Genomic DNA, 21,484 nt, shown 5'->3' with positions numbered 1-21,484 from the left:
TTTGATTATAATTTGTTAATTTGTGTTGAACACGCACTTTTTGTTTCAGGGCCTAAATTATCAGGGGTAGGTCGCTTCTAACAAAAACCTTTCTGTTATTTAGTAACAGGTATAATTATTGGATAGGAGCAGGCGTTACTTTTCGGAAATCTATTATATATTATGAAAATTCAGCTGTATTTGCTATACTCCGCGAAAAAGTAAGGAAAGGTATGATTTGCTGCATTCGAACCTTTGTAAGTCAGTTTTTGGTAAGTATTTTTTTCTAAAATATATTTAATACAAATACTTATTGCGAAAATTTGTTATGCTAATTTTTTGATGATATTTATCAGTATTTTACTCAGCTCAGAGGAAAAAGGAAAAAGAAGTTTATCAATTATGAAAAGTAAGTATAAATTTGTAACTCTATCCTAACCTTAATTTGTAAAGAAGCAATTGATCGATTCCCGCAAAGAAAATGTTTGTGTGATGAACATGACATTAAATAAGTATTTATTTGTATTATTCATAAAAATATCCATTAGTCTTAGTACCCATTACACAAGCTACTCTTACTTTCGGGCTAGATGGCGATGTGTGTATTGTAGTATATTTTATTTATTTCGCACTCCATGGGGGGAGACAGGAGTAATTTGACGGGTGTTAAACATGGAGGTTCGATTCGGCCTTTGCCTTTATTCTGTCTCGATGGAGCCTCACTAGTTACCTACCCATGCGGTCAGCTACGACACTGTGTCTCGAAAAGCACAATAAATGTAGAGTACATAGAATTACATATATGGTAAATCCTTTCAAACAAAACAAAAAAACATCGAAACTGGTGATAGCCTGTTGGGTAAAACTTCGGCTTTCCTTTCGCGGTGAAAGAGTTGGAACTCCGGAACGCGTCTCTAATTTTTATGTATGTGCGTTTTAAACAATTATTTATCACTTCATTGAGCGGTGAAGAAAAACGATGTGTTGAATGGCAGAAAGTTCTCCATAATGTTTTCAAAGGCGTATGGAGTCCAACAATCCGCCCTTGGTCAGCGTGGTAGACTACGGCGTAAACATCTCGTCCTGCAGGGCTAGTACGGGCAGGAGACAAAAATTATATCCCCCGATTATTTCCCCTAACAAGGGATATAATTCACGTGCCCACCTTCTAAAGCACGGGAACAGGGAATAGGAGAAGTTTACCCCCGATCTTTATTACACATATATTATTTGTATATTATTTAGAACTCTCAGAGCAGTTGATAAAGCTGTGGGAGACAATAAATTTTTATCTGCTGGAGGAGACCCGTGCCCTGTAGTCGGTCGTTATTGGATTGATATGATGTTTGATAACTTCCCCTGATAAAAGTCAGTTGGTAGAAGCCTCATTGGAGCAATTTCGTTTATTATTCAATTAGGTAAATTAATATAGCTAATGTTAGTTCAAGTGTTTAAACACATAAGACGTCTGGAAAACAACCTTCGAAATACTTTTTAACTGACAATATATAGATAAGAAATGCAATCGCATTGTCGGTTTATCTGTTGGTAGATGCACACTTTCTATAATCAAATAGGTAAAAACATAATTATGACATATGTGTAGGCAATGTTTTGACAGCTGCAGTTTAACAGTTTGCTAGTTCTAACATAATACGTTCAGGATGCTGCTGCCACTGCGGTAACCGCGATTATGTAATGCTTCAGCAATGCCAAAGCACGAACAGAAAGCACAGTAAATATATAAGCTAAAGCAGGATGGCAACAAGACCCAATTGATTAAATTACTACCTACACTCCACGCGACCTGCCTACATTGCAGTCACAGAATTGAGAACATACAGAAGCCGTGTAAAACATGGTGAGGAAACGTGCATGCCTGAGAGTTCTACATACTGTTCGTAAAGAAGAAGAAGAAGAAGAAGTCTTTATTGCGCATACAAATAGAAAGCTAGGTTAAAAAAACAAACGATAATACAAAATGTATAGCGCAAAGGAGGTCTTATCGTTTAAAGCGATCTCCTCCAGACAACCTTTGGTCGAAGAAACATATTACATATAACGGGATAGTGCAATACCTACCCAAATTTACTAATTATATACTGTACATATACTATAGATACGACATATACATAGTTAAAACATACATACATATATAAATATCTATAATCTATACATATAAATATATAATATCAATATTAAATACGTATTACAATTTAACATACACACAAAATTACATAGAGATGTTTAATGATTTAGACTGTCTTGACTGTCTGCCTAGTAAAGGTGCGTGGAGTCCACCAACCGGAAAGCGTGATGGACTACGGCCTTAACAGTTAACCTCTCCTCATTGTGGGAACAGACCCGTGCTCCGTAGTGGGCCGGTAATGGGTTGGGCCGATGATGATAATATATTATTTAGATTTAACTATCATGCGATAAATCTAAATAACAATAAAGAGGCCAAAAACACTTATGATTCGGGTGTATGTAGAAAGAAGAATCCTCCTGTGAAAAAGCTCATGTATTAACGGAACCTCAAAATCTTGTTTACAATCTATCTATGCATGTCATAAAATCGTAGACTAGCCGTGTCTGTATAACATATAAGATTTTTGCAAAAAGATGACTGGAAGACGTTAAGAAATAAGCAATTGAACGTGAAAATGCAATTTTTGGAATACTTAAATGTTTGTTTCTATGTATGTTGGTTTGTGCAGGCATGACGCAAGAACTACTGAACGGATTTGAATACAATTTGGTACATTTATAGCTAATGCTTCAGATTAAAATAAAAGATAAGTGCTTTTCATCCCGAAGAATGAAATCACGTTCGACCGACGTAATTTCTAAAAAACTGTAATAAACGAGGAAGAGAACGCGGGCAACATGCTTTAAGTCCGTCTGACGAATCACAAAGTTAGTCAAATAATAGGTATTAAAATTCTCTTGTTAATATATTTTCTGTAGTTGTTGTATTAGGTAATGGCGAAGTCGCGGGCATTTGCTAATACGAGTATATTCATAAATAATTAATGCATTTGTATTTAGTGTTCGAGTAAATAAGATGTTCAGTATTTAAGACCTGAGACGTCATTCTTGAACACAATGCTGCTTGCTGAATCAAGCAGGCACTTTATAACTTCGTAGTGAGGATGTTTGCCTTACTCTTACTGTTCGCTGTATCAGTGGTAGCGACCGATAACAACCAATGGCTTCCAGAAATGCACCAGTTTGTAGATTTCAACGATAGGACAGAGGTAAGCTTTGCAACTTTAAAAGGTAATCGAAATTAAACTTTTATAAAGATAATGCTGGGCCTTATTATTGCTGTTAAGGCTCATTATCTCGCTCAATAGGAACGACTATTATTTATCTACTCTAACTCATATTTAATTATTTATGGTATGCTAAAGTATGGATTAGTATATATATTTTTTTATTTATCAATAGTATTGTTGTATGTGTGTAGTCTGTTTTATATATTAGTATGTAGTTATTCGTATGTATGTTTTAAACAGTGTACCCAACCTTTTCGTTTTTCATTTTAGTATTCTAATTTTAAGGATACCTGTCAAACATCGCTATTTAGCGATAAGACCGCCTTTTGTATTCTACTACGCATTAGCGTCTGTTCTTGTTTTTTGTTTTTCTGAACGTGATGTGGTGAACAAATAAAGAGTATAAATAAATAAAAAAAAAATATTTTAATAATGTTCGCACACAACTTTTTCATTATAATTATGTGACTTTGCCCACGAGTTCACAACCTCACATCCCAACAATATAATTTTTTTATAACTCTTACTTTATATTTCAGCTTTAGGCCACAGATTTAGATAGTATTTGTGTATTTAAAGTAACTCGCAATCGAGGAGTCGTTTTTGAGTGAAATACCCGAACATCGGAGTAAAATGGTTATTGACAGCTGGAAACCTACCGAACTAGAGAATATTCCTTAAATATATGTATGGTTTATTAACTTTTCAGGGTTCTTCAAACGGCGGTTTACCTCTATGCTATACAGACGAGTTTGATGGCCCATTAACTAATAATAAGAATTTTATGCAAGATATAACCAAATTAAATCGAGAAAGAATTCCGGAAAGAGTTGTTCACGCGAAAGGCACCGGAGCATTTGGTTATTTTGAACTAACACATGATATGTCGCATATATGTAAATCCGAATTTCTAAGGAGTGCAGGGAAGCGAACACCGATTGCAGTAAGGTTTTCGACAGGAGCAGGAGAACGAGGAAGCTCTGACTTTAATCGGGACAGTCGAGGCTTTTCAGTGAAGTTTTATACCAAAGAAGGAAACTTCGATTTAACCGGGTTTCACACCCAAATGTATTTGTACAAAGATCCACTTCGTGCCAGTACTATTTTTCATGGTATAAAGAGAATGCCCGGTACGAATCTGTATAACTTCAATCCATACTGGGACGCAGTCACTTTAGTTCCTGAGACGTTAAACTTTATCTTAAATATTTATGCTGATAACGGTATACCTCTCAATTACCGACACATGCCCGGCTTCCCAATTCACACGTATCAGGTAGAAAATGAATGTGGAGATTACCATTTTGTTAGATTTCATTTCATGCCTGATGCTGGCGTGAAAACTATTAAGACACAGGACGCTATGACTCTTGGCGCTACTGACCCTGATCATGCAATAAAAGATCTATATGAAGCAATTAAAAGAGGTGAATTTCCCTCATGGACAGTGAGTGTTCAGATTTTAACCATGGATGACGTACACAAAGATGGATCCAATGCATTTGATCCATCAAGAAAACTTTCTTCGGAAAAATATCCTTTACACCCGGTGGGCAAAATTGTTTTAAATAAAAATGCTAAAAACTTCCACGAAGAAATAGAACAGCTTGCTTTCTGTCCATGTCATTTAGTACCTGGTATACTCGGAGCACCAGATAAATTGTTTGAAAGTCGCGTACTATTTTATAAGGATACACAATTATATCGTTTGGGTAAAAATCACAATAATATACCTGTTAATTGTCCACTTCATAACATTTATACCTATAATAGAGATGGTATGCCGCCTGTGGGAAAAAATGGTGGAGATGATCCCAATTACTTTCCCAACTCGTATAATGGACCACAACCTCTCATGAATAAGCAAAGTAACTGCACAAGTGAAGCCAGATGCCCAGGTTTGATACAAATAAAAGAATCCCCAGCAGATAATACTGATCAAATTGTCGAATTTTACAACGATCTGACCGAAGAAGGACGTGAAATATTAAGTGAAAATTTGTTAATGCCTTTGAAAACAATTGATCAATTTCTTCAAAAGAAAGTTGTTGATATATTTACGACAAATCTTCCAGATTTAGCTAGGCGTTTAGCTAAAGGACTCAATTGCACGCTGCAAAGCAATTAATCCTTTAAACTTTTTGCAGAATCATTTTATTACTTTTCTACCGAATAAAAAAAAACATATTTTATGTTTTGAAGAATGTCAGATTTAATCATCAGTTCTGATAACGCTGGATTGAGTAATTTTCTCTTCAATATCACAAATAACAAAGATTTTGGCCAAGAATAAAATTACCTATTTTCTTTTGCATATTTTGGTATTATTAACAGAAAATCAATGTTGGTTATATTTATAGAAAAATAATGTTTATCTAATATACTTACAGGTATTTGTAACTTTTTGTAGCTATGCCAATTATAATGAGTACCTGCCTAATTTCTGAAGTAATTTCATTAAAATGTTATTTGATTGTTTTTTTTCATTGCAACCTTTAACCATAGTACAAACAGTACTACAGAATAGTAGGCTAACTAAGGCCGATCGGCGAGTTAATTACCTACAGGAGTAGGTAATTACCTACAGGAGTAGGTAATTAACGTTGACCCCTAGGGTTGTAACTTTTCTACAGATCTGATTAATATTCTCGGAGATAAAGCGCATAACTCTTTACTGATAACAGCAAGTAGCAAGGCATATGGGACAACGAATACATGCGTACCGTCCTACTAATATTATAAATGCGAAAGTTTGTGAGAATGGATGTATGGATGAATGGATATCTGTATGGATGGATGGATGTTTATTACGCTTTAACGCCACAACGAAAGAACCGATTTGGCTAAAATTTGGCAGGGACATACAATATAGTCTAGAATAACTCAAAGGCTTCTTTTTATCCCGGAAAAGCAAAAGGTCCAACAGGATAGCATCGCTATTTTTCGCAATTGTCTTTCAAAATCCGCGCAATTCGCGTTTTAGATTGACGTGGTTTTTTGGATAGGCTTAGTTGAGAACCTGAAAAGTGACAAAAGCTAATCTGTCTGTCTGGCTTAGCGAAAAACTGAAAACCTACCGAACGGATTTTCGTACAGTTTTTACTAATGAACAGAGTGACTCCTGTGGAAGGTTTTAGTGTATTTTATTATGGTTTTCTGTAAACTGGCTGAAATATAACGATGTGTGTTAAAGATCTCACACCGACTTGGAGCTTTACTGGCGTACGCCGCGAAAATGATTGATAATATAAGAGGCTAATCGCCGATTAATAAAATAATATATATAAGATAGATAAACGAAGTATAGTCATAACTCTAAATGATTATTGCCGTTTCTTCATTAAAAGAATTATATGCATAACTCTTTATGAATACCCTCGAAACTATCACGTACCATACAAAATAACGATATGTAAAATGAATAATCCAATATTTCCCTTATAGATTGTTATAAAGCACAAAATCAGAATTCGGAATGTTGGCGTTACAATAATTTTTAAACTTACGTTCACCATACTATACTTCACTTAAGGAGGAAGGTTAAAAAGGAGGAGGTTCCCAATTCAACTGCATGTTTTTTTTTTGTATACTTGTTACTGTTTTTGTTGTGAAGTGCTAGTAGAACTAATCAATTATTAACACCCCGGCCTCGGGAAAAGTTATATCTTGTAAAAGCTTATGAGCAATTGACCTTAAGCTATCATAACTAAGACAATTACAAAGATACCTACTAAAAAATGAAAAAAAAAATACAAGAAAGATTCGACTTCGTTAAATAAATATTTGCTACAACATTTTTAAGTATAATTGGAACCGACTTAAAAATGTTGCAGAAAATATTTATTTCTTCCTTTTTTGGTTGTTAAACAAAGTCAGTTCTATTTCGTCGTTAATTTAAACTTCGTAAATTAATGTTAACATGCGTAATATATTTTCATTCATCATAATACGCAGCTGGAAACAAGTCCGCTCAAAGGAGAAACGGCTTAAGAGCCCACTATGTTATTACAATGCGTTTTGGTGATTTTTAAGGACTTTTATCGCAAGTCAGGGATTGCGTACTCGCTGAGGCACGGATTGACAGTGGCAATTTTGCTAACTCCGAGTTGGTACCGTAAATTCTTTAATAGAAAAAAAAGAATCCTATAATTTTTTCCCCGACCCGTGGCCGTTACTCAAATCCAGGATCTCATGAACCGTACCTAGTGGCACTATATTTTATATTACTTACATCTTATCATTAAAACGGTAGTTTAGTAAATTTAATAATGTTAAATTATTTAAATGAAAATTTATACAATCTATTTGCCACAACACAATTATTTACTGTACTTAACTGTATATGTCTAAATTAATGTATAAGTATTATTTATAAACCTCTGATAAGGGGGCTACTCAATTCATGAAACAGTATTTGTTAATTTTATTCGCTTAGAGCACCGCCATTTTGTGCTGGCTATTTTGCTTCAAATACAAATAACGATAATATTCTATACATTCAGAAATCGCAGAAAGTTGCGGTTAGCGGTACCTAACGTTTACCTTCTATGCGGTTCTGATGTGGTTTCCTTTCTGTCGATAAATGAATCCACACCACCTTCAAACTGTTCTGTATTATTGCGTAAAAGTCATCAACCAATGGTAAGGGTCCACTGGGTCTTTCTGAGTACTGTGCTAAGCGTGATTGGTGACTAATTGGCGAGGTTTTCTCAGTTGTTGGCTGTAATTAAACAAAAAATTTAATGTAAATTACAATTATACAAGATGGTTTTTTGACTTAAGGCAGTAATAACAGTAAAAAATAATTGAAAAAAAAAAATAGATTTTTCAGAGACATTTTTCAATATACAGTGTAAACTCTTTATAACGAAACTCGAGGGACTGAGCATTTTTTGTCGTTATAGAGAGTTATCGTTATATGGAGTGAACAAAAAAAACAAGACAGCAACAGTGGATTGACTTAGTTCAAAACGCCTTCCAACGTCACTTTTCTTTTCTCCCTTTTCAATCGCACGTATCACACAAATTTTTTCGTCAACACTAATCGCTTTCCGTTTACTGGCCAAGTTAACAGTTTCAAAGTAGGTTTACGACTGATAATACGATAGGTACCTAGTATGCTTGGTCGAAGACCATCACTTCCGAGAAAACAATGCGTCATACTGCACGTGTACAAGGCAATTAAGGATAACAAAAGCTAGACCGACCTCGGATGTTTCGGAGCTTCAAAGTCTTTTGTTACCTGATAACATAACATAAACAATAATACCGATAATAAATATTTACTGTCTACAAATATGAACACATTTCTTCGTAATAGAGAATGGCGTATCGCTATAAAGAGTGTTTCAATATGTGAGTTTTAACGCAAACCAACCAACTTGGGCTCACTCCAACGTTATAGGGAGTTTATCGTTATAAAGGATAACGTTATAAAGAGTTTACACTGTATATAAAAGAGAAAGTGTGTGGGTATGTTCCGTATAGGCTCCGAAACGGCTGGACCGATTTCAATAAAACTTTCAGGGAATCTCCGGATTGACCTGGCGAGTAACCCTGTAAAGTTTGGTGACGATCGGAGCACTCCTATTTTTGAACTGTCAAACTGTCAAATACAGCTTTTTTTTACTATGATGATATTCTATTGTTGGGTGTACATGGGTGTAGATAATGATCTCCACCCGCTCTAGAAAAGAATAGAAGAGAATGAATAATACGGAGAGAAATAAATGATTTAATATATTATGAGACTTAAATTAAAAATTTAATGATGTAAGTTTCTTGTTTAAATAAAATAAAGTAAAATCTAGCCCGGGTACGCTAGTGTATTTATAAAACAAATTCCAGATGCAAACTTTGTCTGTGTCTTGCTTATCTCAGAAACCACTTAAGAGGGTACCAAAATACAAAAAATTACACCATTATTACCACTTAACAAAAAATTTAATGTAAATTACAATTATACAAGATGGTTTTTTGACTTAAGGCAGTAATAACAGTAAAAAATAATTGAAAAAAAAAAAACTGATTTTTCAGAGACATTTTTCAATATATATAAAAGAGAAAGTGTGTGGGTATGTTCCGTATAGGCTCCGAAACGGCTGGACCGATTTCAATAAAACTTTCAGGGAATCTCCGGATTGACCTGGCGAGTAGTTATTTTTGTTATTTTTGATGTCAAAATGTGTATGATGTAAGTAGCTTATAGATGGTGGGTAAGCATGTAATCGGTCGGAAGTTTTTAGGGTCCGTGGTATTTCCGGATTTGTGTAGTAGGAACGTGACACCAGTTGTCATTAATGTCGGTAACGACTTAGTGTCAATGGCATTTGGTTTATGCAAATGGCCTCATTAAATAAGAGTGTCTATAATTTATAAAGGTTTTATTAATGGTTTGAGTTTGTAAGTAATGAAATTATGGTCTCTGCTATTGATACTATAGTTTGAGTAACAAAGTTGTATGGTCAATATTCATAATCCTTCGGACAGACAACAAAAAAATAACCCATCTTTGTTTCTATTCCTATAGGTAAAGCCTGAAAGAAATGATTTTTTTTTTTTTTTATAATTAAGTCGAGGATTATTAGACCGTAATCCACACCCGGCCTAAACCCTTCTCACTAGAGGCAACACCCGTACCCGTAGTGGTGATAACATTTAATGATGATAACACTGGTTCTGTTTTTAACCCCCCCACGCAAACACGACGGACACAAAGCTTTGACTTGTCTGACTGTGCATATTTCCCGAGCGGATGAACCGATTTTGATTTTGTTTTCATTGTTTGGAAGGTGAATTAGTCAGCAGTATTGATGAAATGGCCGCCACCACAAAAGTGAAGATTACACTGTTTCACAGCTCCCACAATATGGGTATCAAATTCAGGGGCTTGACTAGTAGAATAATGTACACTATTAATTTTTAGTGTTAGGTTTATATTGATTTTAGTTAATATGGGATAAAAATATTATTCGCACCACTCATTCAGACAATATAGTCGTGCGAATATTGTGGGAAAGAGATAGCACGATTAATAAAATGTTATAGTATAGATAAGTAAGGAAGAAAACATACACGCGGGGAGAGCGGCTTGCATTAGTACAAAATAAAAGAAAATGAAATTCTCATACAAATAACTTTATATATTTTATATATAATTCAATTTATAAATAATTAATTAGTAGAAACTTAAATGTTTATGCTATTCTAGAAAACGGAAACGGAAACTTAATCAATAGAATATAAATGCCGAAACTTATCAACAATTTTTTTTTTCATATAATACAAGGTGACATATTTCTTTCTACAATGACGGGTCGTTTAATGTGCCCAATAATAAAGTAATCTATAAAAATATTATTTTTATGAATATCTATACTTATAATAAAACTGTAACTGGAAGATTTCTGTAAATTTAATATATTTTGAAAATTTTGACCGGGGGATGCTTTATATACTTACGATACTGAGTCCAAAACAGATTTGTATTTAATTTTTGTCTGTCTGTCTGTCTGTCTGTCTGTCTGTCTGTCTTTCTGTCTGTCCGGGCATCACGTGAAAACTACTGAAAGTAGTTAAATAAAATTTGGTATAGTGGTAGCTGATATTACGGGTCAACATATAGGCTACTTTTTATACCGATAAGCTTCTCCCGGGATTTTTTTATCAATTTTACTTCATAGCTCCGTTAAATTTGAACCGATTTTAATCATTATTATTTTATTTAAAAGTGTATACTATTAAGCATGTTTTGTGTAAATTTAATGATGATGTGATAAATATTGTCGGAGATAAAAGACATAACTCTTCACAGATAACAGCGAGTCGCAAGGTATATGGGAAAACGATCGAATGCATGCGTACCATCCCACTAATATAAAAAATGCGAAAATTTGGGAGTATGGAAGTATGGATGGATGGATGGATGGATGGATGTATGTATGTATGTATGGATGGATGGACATGTTTAAAGTAACCATTATTACCTACAAAAAAGTCCGGGAGGCTAAATGTCTAACCGTTAAGTCACAATAACCGCTTTTTGTTATAATTTGTCAATCAAAACTCGGGTACAATCTTAAGCTTAAGATAGTGACGTTCCTATCAGGTCCTTATCCAAATAAATAGTTTTATAGTTAAAATTGATTATGTACCTGCAAATTGTTCTTTAAATTATTTAAATTGGTTACGGGTTACGTACGTTACGTTATGCTAAAAGATATTAAATCCGATAATAACCGATTTTATACAGACGAAGTTGCGCGGGTCAGCTAGTTGAAAATAAATAAGGAACATTTAAATAAGAATAACTAATTAAAATAAATTGATAATAAATTCAGTGCAGTGCAGATGCTGCCTAACATGGAGCGCAATTTAACACCTTAACAACAATTTAAATATATATATATTAACCCTATTCCTGCATGTCCGACCCGCACTGGACCGTTTTTTATTCCTTGCATGTACACGCAAACTGACTCGCGCATACCCTCTTTTAAAAACCGCCAATACATTTAAAATATTGCCTAGAGATATTCAAGATCGGATAGATTGAAATGACCGCCGATGTAAGACTGTCGTGAAAATTTTATACATATTAATTGCACAATAATTTATTATAAAGACCTGACTGTTCGCGGAGTATAGCAAATTAAGCTTAATTTTCATAATATAATATGGATTTCCGCAAAGTAACGCCTGCTTCTATCAAATGTGCAATAAAGATTATTCCTTTTTTTACTTTTTTTGTGTGGTCTTGCTAGTGATATTTTGTGTCACACGAAGTGTAACTAAACCAACTGGGTCCTATCAAAGATATCTCCGTAAGGTTTCATAATTTCTTAAATAATACTGGCACTTGATCACCCAGACTAAGCTAAGACTCTAAACTTGTTGTCCCATAATAACTCAAGACTTTAAGAGCGTCAGAAGCAACGAGTGCACAAGACCAGATTTCCGTAACTAGCAAAAAAATAGGATCTAGATAAACACTAGATCTTTTTATCAACATCACGTCTCCATCTCCTCATCATTCAATACTTCATATTATAATACTTCATATTCAACTTCTTCTCCCTACTTCAGGCATTCATATTTCCATTAAACGGCAAAGTGGATTCACTATGCATCACTCCTTCCTCTTAGCACAGAAAGAAGTCTTCATGGTACCAATATCTCTAATTGAAATAATGGTACTTGCGAGCCCCAACACACGCAGCGCAACGGTGGACTACTACAAGAGCTCGGACTAGAAACAAGTTCGATTGTGAGTTCAAATTATTGAAATTGTTAAAATTATCAGTAGTACTGAATTTATCTCTCAAACGTTTGCCTCCACAATGCGTTTACACGTCATCCGCACTAAATTTCATATGGACACAATACTATAACTCGCATCGGCCCCTTAAAAATGTATTTATTTATATATGCCATGTTTAATATGTCTCTAAACTTAACTATTGGGTAGGTTTGATCAGATTTGTTTCAGAAATAAAATTATAAGGTCCGATTTTCTCTCGATTTAAAAATATTGTTTGTTTAGCGTGTAGGGAAGATTAGTTACAGAAGGCAAAGTAATTGGTTTCCTGCACGGCTAGCACAGAGAAGACAAAAATTATATCCCGCGATTTTATCCCCGGACAAGGGACAAAATTAGGTTGTCCACCTGTCAAAGCTCGGCAACAGGAAGTAGGAGAAGTTTACCCCCGTTTGTTTCCCGTATATTAGGATATTATTTACACTTGTGCGCCAATGCTCCGAGTGTTGATAAAGCTGTGGGAGAAGATCTGTGGTTTTTATCCATTCCCTGGGAAAAAATTGTCCACTGTGTGTACTAGGCGTTCTGTTGCATTGAAACTCTCAGTATTATCAGGATTCTACGTAGCGCTAGGAAGCTCGGGATTCAAATTTGGCGCTCGCAAAAAAAAAACAAGTTTGTTCTCTGTTTGAATAAATAACTATTGTCTTGTCTTAATGCAATATAAAAGGCTTCCATAAAAGAAGCGACCTTGGCTTAACCATACACTTGCAACTTATTAAACATTATAGATTAACTATTTTACAAATAGTTTAAAACACATATTTATCTTTGCTCAAGTGTCAAAATTTTCATGTAAAAGACATCTTTTGTCTTCCCTTCATTTTGACTACATAATATTTTTGAAAGCATTACAAGTTGTATGTTGAATGTTTACTGTTTATGATGTATTTAAAAAACTTGAGGGGTTTTTATTTTCGTAAACTTTATTTCACAAACAATCAATTAATAAATTGTATGAAATATAGACCATAAATGAGCAGTGAATAAATGAATGAATGAAAAACAAACAGAACATAAGAATACAGGGAAAATTAGATAAAGGGTACAATTTGGTCACCTTATCGATTCATAGCGATCTCTTTCAGCCTCTAGGCAAAAAACAGACAGAGAGACAGTCAGTCAATTATTGAGATTTGCTGGGTAAATAACATTAGTGCTTGTGATTTTCGGATTCAAAATACACTTCTAGAGTGAAATTTCTACATTCTGCGGTTTAGGTTGACTATCAGTTATTCCAACCCTTTTTAATCAACTTACAAAAAGGAGGAGGTTCTCAATTCGGTTATATTTTTTATTTTTTTATGTTTGTTAACTCAGAACTTTGTAATTTATAAACCGATTTCAAAATTTGTTTTTTGTTTGAGACGCAATAATTTTCATGTGGTCCCGTTTTTATCAGGACAAGATCTGTTATACGGATCCTGGAGAAAAAGTCGGACCTTATGAAATATTATAAGGATACCAATTTGAATATTTTTCAAAGTTCTTTAGCATTTGCTATCGAAAAGTCCCATTTGGTTAAGTGAATGATGAAAACCAAGGATGGCAAGCGGAACTACACAATAATAAGTTTAACTACACGGGCTCCGATTAGATTATGGTATACAGTAGGTAAGCAATTTATGTTCGTCACGATAAAGGTGGAGTGCCGGGAGAACGTCTCAAGCATTTGGGTTCGTAAAATAAATAATTTGTAAAAGGTTAGGAGCAGTTGACATTTAGCTACCAAAACTTCAATAATTGCAAATCTACCCACTAAAAAGGTGAAATATTTTTTGACAAAAAAAAACCTTACTATTTTATACAACTAAAAAGCAAGAAATAAGTATTTTCTACAACATTTTTAAGTCGGTGCATCAAATAAAATGCAGAAAATTACTGGTACTTGTCTTATAAAGGAATGCGAAGTATATGATCTATACATAGCAACTATTTACATTTTACTTGGCACCTAAAAATATTTTTGGTAATGTTTGTTTCTTGATGTTATACTTCTTTTGGCGCGTTAGGGAAATTTAATAGAATTTAACAATGCGCATACACACCGTCAAAAAAAACCGACACCCTGAAGTTAGCTAGTCAACATTTTAGATTAAAAAAAAAAGATTTGACAGTGTACACTTTCAACTGTCAAAAATCGGTGATTAAATTGTACACAAATCTGAAATTTCAATGTTAAGTGAAAATTGGTGGTCTGATAAGGAGATAACTAGATAATACGTTATTCTTATGACTTTCAAGGTATTAAATATCTTTTTTATATTAATTAGTAGTAGTGTCGTTTTCTCTTCTTCTCTTTCTCACAAACATATAATAAGGAGAAAGAAAAGAGACAGAGATCGAGATCGAGATCTCTGTCACAAAAACTTTTTTTATGGAACTGAAGCGTGGGGTTTTAAATACCACCAACCGTAAGAGTATCGATGCTTTTGTGATGCTTACACCATTACCGGCCCACTAGAGGATACGGGTCTCCTCCCTCAATGAAAAGGTGTTAAAGCCGTGGTCCACCTCGTGCCCAGTGCGGATTGGTGGACTCAACACGCCTTTGAGAATATTACATAAACCTCTCTCTCATGCATGCAGGTTTTCCTAAGGATATTTTCCATGACCGTTGAAGCAAGTAATATTCTAATAGCTTAAAACGCACATAACTTTGGATACTTAGAGGTGCAACTCGTCGTGAAAAAGACTTAAGCAGCATTCAAAAGATGATGCTCACAGGAATGAATGAAGGAAAGTGGATGCCTGAACATAGATCGAGGCGTTGGTCGGATCAGGAAGGAATGCTTTTCCGTTTATAGTACTTATCATACGGCAGAGAATAGAAAGGTATCCATTAGGAGTCATGAAAGGAAGTAAGTGCCTGAATGCATGACGTCGGCGTTGTATCATAGAAAAGAGGGAAGTATATACACCGTGTAAATGAAAACCGAAATAATACTTCACAGGCTTTAGAGGTACATTATGTACTGTCTCTGAACTTATCTGTGAAACCGAAAACCTAATGTTTTTGAGGAAACCACTGCCAAAGTTTAGAAGAAGAAGAAGACTCCTGTCACTTTATTAGGTACGTGTCGCGTACAGTAGGTACTTCTTCTTCTGTTCTTTTCCCTCGACCTCCAGCTCCTCCTGGGCTAGTCTCCGTTCGTCGGCCGGAACTTTCCGTTGTACGTAGTGCCACTGGTACGGCAGCGTAGGTACTATGCGCGTGTCGGTCTTTTATCTTCAATAGGGTTGTAATAAGTTAACTTGTTGAATATAATAAAATTTATTGAATTCGTTTGTATGGAAAAATAAATATGCTACTTTTTATTTAATATTTATACAGGGTGATTCTTCATGAAATATACTTATGAATCCTTCAATATTATTTCGTAATTCTGTTACACGTTGTGTAAGAGTTGGTTATTCCTACGAATGACCATGGCCTTTTATTTCATATTCCGAGCACGGTTTTATTTTTAATTGAATAACCTATACTAATAATAAAGTTCTCAAAGCAGACGACAAGACAAATCTGTCAAATTTATTATTTTATTTGAAGTTACTTATTTTAGGAACTGCTAGTCGGATTTGATTTTTTCTGCATTCTTGCGGAAAATTATAGACTAAAAAATGAAGATATAGCGCGGTCGAGCGATGCTCTGCGGCGCGTCGGTGTAGGCATACACATTTATCACATCAGTCATCAGAGTAGTGATATTGCTAATAAACGACATAATTTTGCACAAGTGAAGTAACAGCGAACAACTAGTATAATCAAAATGATTATTGCATGACACATAAGTAAATAGCCTGAATATTTATACTTAGTATATAAAAGGCTATAACGTAGTGTTCTGCATTCTCAGACAGTAGGGTAAGAGTAAAGACTGCATTCACAGTCAGTAGGGAAGTAAGAGTAAAAGAAGATAGAATTCTTAACACTTAGAATGCTTTTCTTTGTGTTAATGTTAGCTGCCGCGGCAGTAGCATACGATCGATCATACGATTCAGCCAGAGACCACATATTAGACTTCAAGGAAAGGACAAAGGTAAGTTGCAAATTCAAAATTAATTTATTTGAGAACTAGCTGACCGGCGCAACTTCATCTGCACTAAATCGGTTATAACAGTTGTTTCATGTGCCTTGCAACTTGCTGACTTGAGATCTGTGAAGAGTTATGTATTTTATCTCTTACAATATTTATCAGATCTTCATTAAAATTAGACAATACATGCTTGATAGTATACACTTTCAAAAAAGAATAAATAAATTTAACGGAGCTATGAAGCAAAATTGATAAATATTTTCATCCCATTTCCCGGAGGAAACTTATTGTTTATCGGGATAAAAAGTATTCTATATGTTGACCGGGAATATCAGCTACCTCACAGACAGACAGACAGACAGGCAGACAAAAATTAAATAAAAAAATATATTGAAAATATATCAAATGGACAGCAATCTTACAGTTTTATTATAAGATAGATTAATAATTCTGGTGCTAGGCTGGCGTGCCGCTAAGTTATTTAGCGTTTCGTAGAAACCAATTAGGGGTACGTGTTTAATGTAATTGCCATACCCCTAACAGGATAGCTCGTTACCATCTTAGACTTCATCATCAATGCAGTGGAAAAAAAAATTGGGAATTTATGTGAATTATCCGAGGAAACTGCTCCAAATAAAGTATTTCGTTTACATTGTTTCTTAGAAGCGGTGATAGCCCAATGGGTATGACTTCGACTTACTTTCATAACGCACCTGTAACTTTTATAAGTTATGTGCGTTTTAAGCAATTTAAATAACACTTGCTTCAACGGTGAAGGAAAGCATCGTGAGGAAACTTCCATGCCTGAGAGTTCTGCATAATGTTCCCAAAGGTGTGTGGAGTCCACCAATCCGCACTGGGCTAGCGTGGTACGGCCTGAACCCCTACTCACTGCGGGAGGAGACCCGTGACTTGTGGTAAGCCGGTAATGGGTTGTTATGATGATGATGACGATGGTAACATTATTTCTTTGCTATTTTTTGTAAAGTATTTCACTTATTCATAACGGTTTCCTTTTCAGGAGTCCATAGGCGTATTAACTACTGACACCGGCGCACCTGTTAGCTATAAACAAGCTTCGAGCACGTTAAATCAACCACTTATTCTAAACGCGCATTTTATGGAAAGTATTAATCATTTAGTTACAAAAAACATTCCGGAACGAATTGTCCACGCCAAGGGTACTGGTGCATTCGGTACCTTCACAGTGACACATGATTTCACAGATGTTTGTATGGCAGATTTTCTAAGCGAAGTTGGAAAGCAGACGAAAATAGCAGTAAGATTTTCAACTACAACAGGAGAGAAGGGCACTTCCGACTTAAAGAGGGACGTTCGAGGTTTTGCAGTGAAGTTCTACACCAACCATGGGAATTTAGATTTAGTTGGAATTAATATTCCTATGTATTTTTATAAAGATCCACATAATTTCCGTTCATCTGTTCAAGGTAGAAGAAGAAATCCATCGTCGAATCTCATGGATATCCATACATCTTGGGACTTCTTGTCTTTACTGCCTGAATCGTTAAACACATTTTTAACAGTATTTTCCGATCGCAGTACTCCAGTTAGCTACTCAAATATGCGAGGCCATGCAATACATACGTATCAGGTTTTTAATAAATATGGGGAAAGTCATTATTGTAGATTTCATTTTGAGCCGACTGCAGGCTTTAAAACCCTAACTGCTCAAGAGGCGAATAAATTGAGTAGCGCAGATCCCGATTATTTAACAAGAGACATGTATCGATTAATTGCCGATGGAGATTATCCGTGTTGGACCTTAAACGCACAGGTCTTAAATATGACAGATGTGGATAAAATGGGACCGGATGCTTTTGATGCTACAAAACAAATTAGTCAAAAACTTTTTCCTCCAGTACCAATTGGTGAATTCTGCCTAAATCGAAATGCTAAAAACTTCTATGCAGAGATAGAACAGATGGCTTTTTGTCCGGGTAATGTCGTTAAGGGTATTCTTGGTGCACCAGATAAATTATACGAAGCGCGTGTATTAGCATACAGAGCTGCTCAAGTACATCGTTTGGGAGGAAATTTCAATAAAATTCCGGTGAATTGTCCATTCCAAACAAGAACATTAACATACAACAGAGACGGCGTTAGTCCAGTTGGAGACAATGAAGGAGATGCTCCCAACTACTATCCTAACTCGTTTAATGGACCCGAGCCCTATTCACCAGAATTTGAACCGTCTTTAATACAAATTGAGGAAACTAAGGCAGATAATTTCGAACAGTCTAGAGAGTTATATGCTGAGGACATGACAGAGGATGAGCGCGTTCGATTAGTGAACAATTTAGTCGAATCCCTTGCGGAAGTCACAGATATAGTGCGCGTTAGTCTGTTGAAAACCTTTGGTAAAATTCACCCTGATTTAAGACAACGCGTAGCTCAAGGATTGAATATGACCACATGTGATTAATATCGTACTACTAATTTATTTGTATAAGAAGTAAATGTTATGTCTTAAAAATATGTTTAACACTTATGAAGAGTACACGGCTAGAATTTAAATTATATCTGTTCAGTTTATGATAGATTTATCAAAATTAAGTTTTATTGCTATGTATATAACTATGAAAATCGAGCAATATATTACTACGCCTCTCAGAGTTAAATAATTTGGTTCGTGGACTAAACGGCGGAATACCGGCAAAGATGATAAAAAAAAAGAAACAGCATTAGTTTTATCCTCATCGTTTTAGCCTTGTGTCCTTCATATAGAACAAGCTGGTACACTATTCGGACAAATTTGCTAATATATCATCTCAAGTATGGCTTTAGCCGCGGCTATTTGCCATGACAGTAAATACGTGCCGCGGCGGTGCCGCTTATCTCTGTGGTCTATACAGAAAAAAAGCCGTTGAAAATATTGGTAAGGTACAGCAGTTACTTTGCGGAATTCCATGATTTACAATAACCATAATTCCTGATTTGCTTCCGCTAATACCAGACCAAACTGTACGGTGTGATTTGTAAATGTAATTTCTATGTTTCTCATACTTAACAACACACAAGAAAATAATTTGCATTTCTTCGTCGTAAAATTTAATACCTGTGAATGAACAGAGCACACGCAGCAACGCCCTCTGAGCTACAGCCACCATCTACTGCGATCACACACCCATCTACCCAGCGTGGTGATTATGGGCAAAACCTCCAATTGGGAGAGGAATTTGTCTGGGTACCGCGGAATATAGGAAATTAATCTGAATGTATGCTGAGAAGCCTACTGTTTGATTGTGCTCCTGAAAATGCCTGAAATTATTAACAAACGTGGCATAACGTCGAAACTCTTATTCAGTTCTTTGGCACATCTCGACGGACAGTAGCTTTCCAATGAAAGAGTAAATGTATTAGAGTTGCAGCTGTTTAAGGTGGTAACGTTTCGAATAGAAAAAAAAAATGTTTTTTTAGATTTGTGATAATTGATATTTCCTCTTTGTTAGTTGGTTATGATTTTACTGTCAATTAATCCATGTTATGTATACAAATAACAATGAAATAAAGTGTTTATCTATTATTTCGAAATTCTTCTTTTAAATGTGTTCTTCTTGTAAAAAAAAAGATAATTGACTGAAACCTAACAATAAATATAAAAGCAGCCATTTTTATCACTTCATCTGTTTTTGTTATTTTCTTAACACCTGAACCTTTTGTTTGCTGCGAAGCTTCAGTAAAACTGAATCCGCAATGCCTAGCCGTACTAGGCCGTATCGCCCACTGGCGTGCATAGCCCTTGGACCCAGGGTATGCACAAGGTGTTTAGCACAAACATAAAGTAAAATTAAAATTTAGATTTTAGATAAGTGTGTCGGTTTATAATCAAATTACTTTACGAAAGTTATATTTTTGATTGATTTAATACTATCGTCTATCTACTGCTAATTGAATAAAAGTACATACCCTGATTTACGTCACAAAATTATGACATACCATTCGGCAGCATTTTCTAAGCACACTGATGATGATAATATTTTTCCAACATATCATGTTTTTAGCGTCTTTATGAAAATTATTAAGATCACAATATCCTTTATCATGCCACACTTTACGTGTATTGTACAATAAAATAAAAGGAAAGCAAAATAATCGATTGGTATGTACAAAGCCGCTTAGCCAAGAAAAGTTTTCGTAATATTTATTATTAAACATACGTGTTACTTTATCACCTTTTTTTGGGATATTTGTAACATTGGTACACTCCTTCCTTTGCGAATGATTTCTTATTTTACGATATAGGGATAGAAATTAAAGTTTTCTCTAAGTACTTTTTCCAGGCACACTGAACCCAAACAAAGACCGCACGAATATGCTTTCATTATAAAATGAATGAATAAACTATAAATTAACCTTAACACATTAAACTATCACTACTCAAACTTTTATAAGTTACTGAATTTATGCACTTGAACCGTTTATTTATCACCAACGCCATACAGCATTGTTCGAAGGTAAACAATAATGGCGATTGAATATGCTAATGATAATATTGCAATCGAAATTAGTCAAAATAGTCTTTAATTTTTTGTAAGTATGGGTACGAACGTTATTTTATTTTGATATTTAAACAATAAATAGAAACCATATTTATTGTTAACTCTTTCACTTTCCAATGATTCCTGGAAAACCTAAATTATTCATTTTTCAAAATTTAGAGAGCGTTTGGTTTCATAGATTATTTTCAAAACGAAAGACTAATTCGATAATATTAGTTCCTTAATTTACTTAAAAGACACTAAAAGGTATTTACATTTGTGAATAATGTTTTTAATTCTAAAAAAAGAATAATGACCGTTAACAACAATAACAAACCAAGCAAATCATTTTATTCATAAAAAAATCAAACA

General features: G+C 34.7%; 2 protein-coding genes across 2 annotated transcripts; both read left to right on the top strand.

The window, feature by feature from the left end:
- Nucleotides 1-3,134: 3,134 nt before the first annotated feature.
- LOC120625974 (catalase-like) lies at nucleotides 3,135-5,388 on the top strand. The gene is made up of 2 exons (XM_039893255.1): nucleotides 3,135-3,239; nucleotides 3,970-5,388. The coding sequence occupies exons 1-2, from the start codon at nucleotides 3,135-3,137 to the stop codon at nucleotides 5,386-5,388; spliced, it is 1,524 nt and encodes a 507-aa protein (XP_039749189.1).
- Nucleotides 5,389-16,532: 11,144 nt separating this feature from the next.
- On the top strand, nucleotides 16,533-19,056 carry LOC120625973 (catalase-like). Its single transcript, XM_039893254.1, has 2 exons — nucleotides 16,533-16,616; nucleotides 17,635-19,056. The coding sequence occupies exons 1-2, from the start codon at nucleotides 16,533-16,535 to the stop codon at nucleotides 19,054-19,056; spliced, it is 1,506 nt and encodes a 501-aa protein (XP_039749188.1).
- The last annotated feature ends 2,428 nt before the right edge of the window (nucleotides 19,057-21,484 follow it).

The sequence above is a fragment of the Pararge aegeria genome, chromosome 8 (genome assembly GCF_905163445.1).
Source record: "Pararge aegeria chromosome 8, ilParAegt1.1, whole genome shotgun sequence".
NCBI classification, from domain to species: domain Eukaryota; kingdom Metazoa; phylum Arthropoda; class Insecta; order Lepidoptera; family Nymphalidae; genus Pararge; species Pararge aegeria.
Note: the sequence above shows the minus strand (reverse complement) of the source record. Positions and strands in the feature narration are given on the sequence as shown.